The 8633-nt window shown below is 45.6% G+C and overlaps 1 protein-coding gene across 1 annotated transcript; it reads left to right on the top strand.

Annotated features, from left to right (window-relative positions):
- Positions 1–2975: 2975 nt before the first annotated feature.
- Positions 2976–8209, top strand: cmtr2 (cap methyltransferase 2). Its single transcript, XM_064992734.1, is given in 5 exon segments — positions 2976–3035; positions 3608–3792; positions 4467–5731; positions 6024–6579; positions 6582–8209. Coding segments are annotated over 3 exon segments (2316 nt in total). The 5' UTR covers positions 2976–3035; positions 3608–3792; positions 4467–4483; the 3' UTR covers positions 7094–8209.
- The last annotated feature ends 424 nt before the right edge of the window (positions 8210–8633 follow it).

The following is an 8633-nucleotide window of genomic DNA, read 5'->3' as shown; positions in this document are numbered from 1 at the left end:
ATACAACAGAAGTATCATGCTTTGAACTTCAGAGCAGAGCGCCCCGAGTCATTTCAGGGGTGACGATGGATGTTAACATTAAATACATGAAGAGAATTCCTGGTGTAGTTGGTGTCCGGCGCCTTACCTGCTGGGTGAACGGAGAAAAATAAGAAAGTCTGTCGTCTTGTTTTATTTATTAATAAAGAGCATCTACCTACAAATGTGAAACTTAGTTATGTAAGATTCGCTGTAAGAGCTTTCTTCACCAAACCATTGCATTGTAAAAAATTACAAAGGATTTGGCCATGTTTCAAGTTTGTGCAGACGGATGGAGTATACGGAAGAACGGTGTGTAGAAGGACAACGGTGTTGCAATTGTGGTGGGGATCATGATCCCAAGTTCCTGGAGTGCCCTGCAAGGGTGAAAGAGATTGAGGTGGCAAAAGTTAGAGCGGTCAATCAAATCTCCTATGTGAAGGCAATTAAAAGAGTTGACAAAACAAGTGAAGCTAATGAAGATATGGTAGTGGATGCACCACAGCTTGTCGTAAATGTTTGCTGCCATTCAAAAGATACCCTGTTTGTTATAAGGTGGAGTTTGTGGCGTTCATCGCCACAGTTCTAAACTTTATGGCTCAAGTGTCAAAGAAGTTAAAGAAACTTGTGGCTGCAGCAGAAATGTTTTTGAGACTTCAGGTGTTTACATCAGAAGACTTGAAGGAGTACTGGCGCCGGGAGACGGCCCGCCCTCCCAGTTCACCTGGAGCCTGTGTAGGGATCAGATCTGTTTTATTTTGAACAGAAAAGATTCTGGCCCAGTGAGACTTCTAAAGAGAATGTTTCCTTGCCTTCTGGAAGATCCATATGTGGTGTCAGGTTGGGTGGAGAAAAGGTTGGAGACTGTTGTTGGTGAAAGTAACTCGAAGTGGACTCGTGATGATTTTTTACATTTCTACCACCCAGAGGAAACGGGTGCTTCTTCCCAAGCACCAAGGGACAAGTACTGGGACTTTTTTTGCTCCCTGGAGCAGGGCGCTGTTGAAAGGAGTGATAACTGGGGTGGCGTTAATGGGTATAAGGTAAGTTGGTATTGCAATTTTTCTACGAAGTGTAATGAATTCACACTCCAGAATAGTAGGTGGAAACACAGAGCAAGATAAGAGGGATTGATGAATAGGGAGGCCTTGACTCCAGTACAGTAGGTGGCGGTGTATGCACATCACGGTTTCGATCCGCCAATACACATTTAAATAATAATAAGAACAACGTTAGCGCATTCAAGCAGTTAACTGATTATGTGTCAGTGTATGCGGCCGAGTTGATGTGCTTGATAATAGGTTTAAAATTGGTTGAGGAGATGAAACATTCAGAGTGATGATCAGCTCTGATTCGGCTGCAGTGTTGAGTAGTGTTGAGTAATGGAGTGGGATGCTAGTAGTCAAGGGAGCCAATTTTCTCACATGCAATGATCAGTAAAGGAAGAGGTGGGGAGTATGGGATGTAGGTGAGAGGAAGTTGTGTGGCGTAGACTACGGTTTGGGCACATAGGTTTGAATGCCACATTGTGATAGGGAGACATGAAACAGGTCAGTGTGATGACTGTTTAGTGGAGGAAACGGTGGAGTATGTGTTGATATTTTGGGAATTATATAGCGTAGATAAGGAGAGATTGTGTAAAAGGGTTAGAGAGGCTGGACAGGGTTGGGGTTTTGGTGGTGCAGTGGGGGGGGGGGGTGGTGTTTAAGGCTCTATTTCACTTTCTTAGAGGAACAGGACTAAGGACATAATTTTATGTAGTTTGGCTGTGCCTGGCCTCACACTCCAGTACAGTAGGTGGCGGTGTATTCACCTTAAGTCAGATGCGATCCACCAACCCAATCCCAAAGAATCTTAAATCAATTAAAGGTAACCTGTCGTGGACTTGTGATATTTGTTTGTGTTACTTATGACCAGAGGGAGAAGGCACTTTGTGTCATGCAACGTGGGTAAAGATCTTTTTCTTGCTTTGCTCTTAGCTGTCTGTGGTAGCGTAAAGTGTGGAGGTGTAGCAATTGAAGTTGAACATTCCTGGTGTTTGTGATGCCTACCATTTGGTGTGACCCAGACCCAGTGGGGAGCATGGTGAAACAGAAGAGTCATCGTCAGTCTCTACCAGACAAAGTCATGTTAGGATATATCAGTTATCTGGTTAGAGCTTTTGTGCAGAATCCACTGCTCTGTTTCAGGTGCAATGTTTATGTTCATGTTGCAGCAGTGTGTAAGAGGGAGATTCTAAGATGTGGGAAGTGTGCCTGGGGGCATGTGACAGAGGATTGGGAAGTTTCGGTGGATAAAGTTGTTTGTCAATTGTAAGGGTGCTTATGTTGCTGGGGATCGGAAGTCTATGGGCCTAGAGAGGCAGGTTGAGGTGGCCAGGGTAAGAGTAGTGCAGAAGGTGTCATATGCTGAGGCAGTGAAGATAGTGGACGAGGATGGGTCAAGGGTGAGGATCCCAGTGAGTGTTAGATTTGTGCCAGTACAGAGGGATAGGCCAATCAGTGAGTTATGCTTCAGTAAGGTTGGCTTCTTAGTGTTCATAGTAATAGATGTCAACTGTATTGCAGAAATGGGAAGTAAATCACAGAAAATATATGCTGTGGTGGCAACTGCAGAGAAGTATTTAGGTATACAAGATTTAACTTCAGAAGAGTTACAGGTTGTGTTGAGCGGTGGTGCCCCATCTTCTCGGGCTGTTGGCCTAGGGTAGGATAAGAGAGGGTTAAAGTCGTGGAATAAGGTGATGGGTTTTAATGAGTATAGGGTTAGTTGATAGGGTAATAATAAATGTTTTTTCTTCTTTTTTTTCTGATTCCCATTTAGTATTTTAGGTGTAATGGATCTATACTTCAGTTGGGGGCGGTAATGCAACATATTGGATGCCAACCGCCATTAAACCTCACCGAAGAAGTCTATTTTTTTCGGGGGCGCACATCTGTCTCATTAAAAAAAAATGTCTGCTGAGAAGCTAGCTGTGCTGAGATAAAGAGGATGTTAGCTGGCCTAGCATTAGCTAGGTATGAACCTTTAAGTTAGCATTATGACCGGCGGGAAGCTTAAGTTACAAACAAAAATTAACGACCGTAAGCGTTGTAAACGTGTGTCTAATATGGAAGTGTTTGTACAGTAAACAAGCAAGGTATAGTAGATGTAATGTTATTCATTAGGATATGTTCCTTAACGCTAGAGAAACTAGCTTAGTTAGCTAACGAAATGAGTTTAGCCTTAAAAGTCGACCCCGTAGTTTCTTGTTTAGCAACACAGACGTAGCCGCTGCACCTGCAAGGAGAAGGGGACAAATGCTGTTAGCAACTCACAGAATCATTTCATAGCCCGTGTGATGTGTGGCCATTTAAACAACTAGTTAAGTTATGTATGCCTTAAATATGTATTATAGCCAGCAATAAAATGTAAATAAATGATTTCGCTTACTTGTTTCGCCTTTAGGCACATTGTATGAAATGCCTAACGTTTGGCTAGCTTTATTTAGTAGGAGGTTAGCTAGCTCGTCAGAGGTGTAGTAAGCTGTCCTGCCTGCTTGCTGTGAGTGCGTTCCTAAATTCATTCTGTCTATCTACTCCGATTTCAGAGCACTCTCGTCTGAGTATGCAAGAGCGCAGAATAACGTTATGAAGTTACGAACACTCAACACCCGTTCAATATGGCCGGAATCAGTAAACGTCTGCAAAAAAACGTGATTAACTTGTTGCCAGCACCCCATTTAGTCACCAAAGCTCTGAATTACATGAAAACAGCCTAACCTGCTCTGCTAGGGTGAGTAATGGTCAGAGTGAGGTGTTCTCTCATTTGTGTCTGGAAGTAGTTAGCCAGTTCGCTTGGGTGATTGACTGCGGTGTGAGGTCAAAACGCTCGGATCAACCCTACTCTTCTTTGGCCGGAGCGTCCAGTGTGCGCTCTGAATGCTCCAAGAGTGAAACGCTCTGAATTTACAAACGCCCAGAGCACACTGTCACTCCAGGTTGAATTTACAAACCCACCCTGTTGATTCAGATGCAGAAAATGATTAATGTACACTGCCAAATGTCCATTTAACATAAGGCAATTCCTACTATTCCATCGTAGTTAAATCACGATGGCAACAATGTAGCTGGACTTAAAGAATGATTGCTGGCATGGTTGTGTTTAGAAAGGTTTATTCAGTTAGGCCTATTTTATTAGTGTGTTCAGACTCCGAGACCATAACCTGGTAGAACTCGTTATGGTACCAGCCATATAAATCAGTAATCAACAACTGCCCATGCATAGATAGTGACGGCAGTAGCTACACAGACCTGGGACTAGGCATTAATGCATATAAACTAAAAAGTCAACAAATATGAGTGTAAATAAAATACAGTTTCCTGATATAATCTACATTATGCAGGGCATGCATTGTATAGCGTTGTGGACGTCATCAAATCACATCGGTTGTTTTTTTTTTGCTGCAGGGCGTCTGGTGGAGAGGATGAGTTGGGGCCGGGGAGAGAGAAGGAAAGCTGGCAGGCAGCAGCCCACTGATGTGGAAGCCTTTGACCCGGAAGTAGTTGCAGAGGTCAGAGAACTCTTCAATAAAGTCAGGACATACGTCAAACCGGCCAATGGGGAGTGGTGTATCCCTGACCCCAGAGAAGCACTGAGACACCCGGCCCAGGACCACGTCCTCCTGCAGACCCTGAAGACGTCACTAAATGAGGTGAAGAACCAACTTAGCGATAAGGATCTGGATGTCTGGCATCAGCATACCAATTCCACCAACCGTGCCGGGAAGGTTATTGGTACTGTGCGAGCCGCCTCCAATGCCGAAATCTGCACTCAGGCCTGGTGCAAGTTCTATGAGATACTGGGCACCTTCAACCTTCTGCCAGAGGAGGCATTGCAGAGCGGGGAGCTGAACACTGTTCACCTGTGTGAGGCTCCAGGGGCCTTCATCGCCGCTCTGAACCACTATCTCAAAACCAGCAAGCACATGTGCTACTGTGACTGGAGTTGGGCAGCCAACACACTCAACCCTTATCACGAGGCCAATGGAGGGGGAACCACCATCGCAGACGACCGCCTCATCGTCAACACTCTACCCTGGTGGTTCTTTGGCTCGGACAACACAGGAGACATCATGAGCCAGAAGCACCTGTTGGAGCTGCAGAACTTTGTGGGTAACATGCGCAGTATTGACGTGGTGACGGCAGACGGGAGCTTTGACTGTCAGGGGAACCCTGATGAGCAGGAGGCCCTGGTGTCATCGCTGCACTACTGCGAGGCTGCGGCAGCACTCCTCCTTCTGGGCCCAGGCGGCTCGTTTGTACTGAAGATGTTCACTCTGTACGAGCACTCCTCAGTCTGCCTGCTCTACCTGTTAAACTGCTGCTTCCGCTCCGTCAGCGTCTTCAAACCGGCAACCAGCAAAGCAGGGAACTCTGAGGTGTATGTCGTCTGTCTTCACTACGATGGTAAGAAGGCTGTTAGGCCCCTGCTGTCCAAGCTGATCCGTCACTTCGGGCCGGACCTGGCTACCCGTGAGGCCCTATTCCCCAGCCAGCTCCTCCCACAGTCGTTCCTGGCGCAACATGAGCAGGCGTGCTCCTACTTCCATGACCTACAGACGGGGACGATTTGTGAAAACCTGAGAATGTTTGAGGGCCTGAATGAGAAGCAGAGGCAACGACTGGAAAACATCAGGGACTGCACTGCTCAGGAGTATCTGCAGCGCTTCCAGGTAAGAGTGGCAAATATGCAAAGTTAAAGTAGATAGCGAAGCCTATAGCTCGATAAAAGTTTGCTGATGCCCTTTGACTATTAGTTAGACATTATGAAGTGCTAGGATAATAATTATCTACAATTTAAGAATAATGTTTGAGTATAATATGAGATATTCAGTGACCGATGGAAACCTCCTGAATTTATTTTTGGTGGATCTGTCATTTATTATCAGTGACTTGTTTAATACAAAGTTCTGCATAAAAATGTTCAAGCCAGGCTTGAGCTGTTCTTCCTATTCCTGTGTGTAGGTGAGTTCTCTGCCGCGGGCCCGCTGGTTGTCTCGTAACACAGTGGCCCCAGCGTGTTGCAGCGTAACGGGTCGGAGGCCCCTGGGCCAGAAGAATCAGATGGGCTCCTTTAACCAGCGGAGGGAGCTGCAGGCCCTGGGCTGGAAGGAGCGTGTTGGGAAGGGCCGCTACGCTGCCTGTGTGGAAGGCCACAGCCCCGACGGCACTGGGGCAGGCTGTGTGCTGGCAGGGCCGCTGGCAGAATGCCATATGGACACCTGGTTTGTGATAGTGGGGGCAGCCCTCACTGTAGTCAGGAACTCACCATTCTGTGATGGCGTTCTGTTGAACCACCTCAATGAAGCCTTGGAGCAGGCTGCCCTAGGCTCAGGCATGGACAGGTCAGCTGCCTGGACTCTGGTCCCTCCCTGTAGCTCCTGCCCAATAATTAGTACCACCTCCATCCTCTCAGAGGTGGCAGCCCAATGTGACATCACTCCCTGCAATGGCAAGGGAAACAGAAAGTGCCTTGTCTTTGGCAGAGCATCGTGTTGGGGGGATTGTGAGGAGCAGGCTGGGGGTTGGTGCTGGAGTTCTGTTCGGAGCCCTCGTTACCACCTACGGCCCGCTCCACTCTGCATGACGGGGAGCCACAGTATCAGAGAGACCTGCTGGACTGTGTCTTGCTCTCCCTGCGCCGCATGGGACCCGGCGATGCCCTCCTCTTGCCCATTCTCTCCGCCTTTACCCGCGTAACCGCGGCAACCGTCCTTTGCCTCCACCTGTCCTTCCGCTCTGTCACCTTCAGGTGTCCTTCTCGTCCAGGTGCTGCAGGGGCGGTGCTGGTATGTGTGGGGTACTGTCCAGAGGCTGCTGCTCGACTCCTTCCCCACCTCGGTGACCTGCAGGAGCGTATGGGCTGCCTGGCCAGTGGGGAGGAGGACGCTGATATTCTGCCTCCTGTTGGCCAGAGACAGGTACTGCAGTTTGTTCCCATGGAGGAGCTGCTCAAAGGAGAGCTGATAGAGTTCCTGTGGACCATGAACTCAGCCATCGCCCGTCAACTGCTGCACCTGCTCATGCAGGCTTAGCTGGGGTCAACAGAGCTCTGTGTGTCTCAGGTGGATTGTACCATAGCCTGGCCCGAAAACAAGCACTGACTAGATCATTTCTCTAGCCCCTACCCCATTAGTGTTGACAGATGTAAAGGAATTGGATGGGTGGAAGCTCCCCCTTAACTTAATCCCATCTGGTCCCTTCAGATCTGTATCACAGAAGTGGGATGGGGTTGTTTTTGGACCTTGCAACTTTCAATATTTAGTAAGGGCACATTTGGTCCCTGTTTTGATGAAAATTAGAGGCAAGCAATGCTGTGAAATAGATCTATTTGATATAATTTGATTGATGCTGTGGTGATAAGACATTGAAGACCAAACTGACTTTTTTTTTTTTTTAATGATTGTAAATATCAACATTTAATCTGTTTCAATTAAGACAACATTTGGTCACATTTCCCTGGGTCTCTGATCTAATGTATTTTTAGGACAGCACAATAACTCATGTACTGCTAATTAAAGTTATTTAAAGTAAAAAATACTTTTCATATTAGTTTCACTATTAAAATAAAAATATTACCATGCAGTTTGTTAGGTGTTAAAAAGCCTTTTTGTATAATTTTTCTGACTGTCTAACCAGAAGTGACTAAATACAGTAGATTGTGTGACTGTGTTTTTACCTGGGGACTGCTGTGAAGGCTAGCCGTGCATGCACTGTTTCACTCTGCAGGGGTTTGAAGAAAATGTCATCTTGCCTTTACGGCATCTATACTTAGACCCCATTTACACCTGGTGTTAAACTGCAAATGAATACCTGATTTTGTAGGATCTGATAATATCCACAGCTGGCCTTGAAATGTCTCATATCAGTCTAACCTGCATTTTTATGTTTTCTTTGGAATGATGTATCCAGTAGAACAACTCGTCTATGTGGTCAGATACTTTATTGAAAAAAATGGTTGGACTGAAATGTTGTGTTTTGGGAACATGCTGTGCAAGCCAATGTGTCCAAAATGTTTTATATATACTTTTGTATTGGTTTTGTTTGCTTTTGAAAAAACTTTTTTATATTTATGTGCTGTTGAATATTTGATTATTTCTTTTGGTGCAGGTTGTATTCCTTTAATAATAAAAAATATTGACTTCACTGAATTATTACCTCATTTTGCCTTTTAGTCTTCTTTAGTGAACAGAAACAGAGGAGAGCTTATTTATTTTCAAGATATTCACAATAAAGAGTCTGGAACACAGCCAAGAAAAAACCAAGAAAAGTCTTCATTAGCAGAAGCTGTCAGGACAATCCTGGTGTCTACTTCAGCAAGAGCCTCCACTTCAGGAAGAGGGTTTAAGGTTTACCAAAGCGAATGAGAACCCCCAGGGGTGCCCTGTAATATTCACAAGCTGCTGAAATCAGGGTAAATAAAGATACTGAGAGATGATTCTTCTTTCTCTTTGTAATGCTATAAATTTGTTTTTATAAAACCATTCAAAAGCACAAAGTAAACTTCTGAGCTACAGCCCTGAGCCTTGTTTATACAGTACCAATGTACTATCAGTACATGTTATAGGTAGATGA

Source organism: Oncorhynchus masou, chromosome 2 (assembly GCF_036934945.1).
Source record: "Oncorhynchus masou masou isolate Uvic2021 chromosome 2, UVic_Omas_1.1, whole genome shotgun sequence".
Lineage (NCBI taxonomy): Eukaryota > Metazoa > Chordata > Actinopteri > Salmoniformes > Salmonidae > Oncorhynchus > Oncorhynchus masou.
The sequence above is the reverse complement of the archived record's forward strand: the minus strand, read 5'-3'. Positions and strand labels throughout refer to the sequence as shown.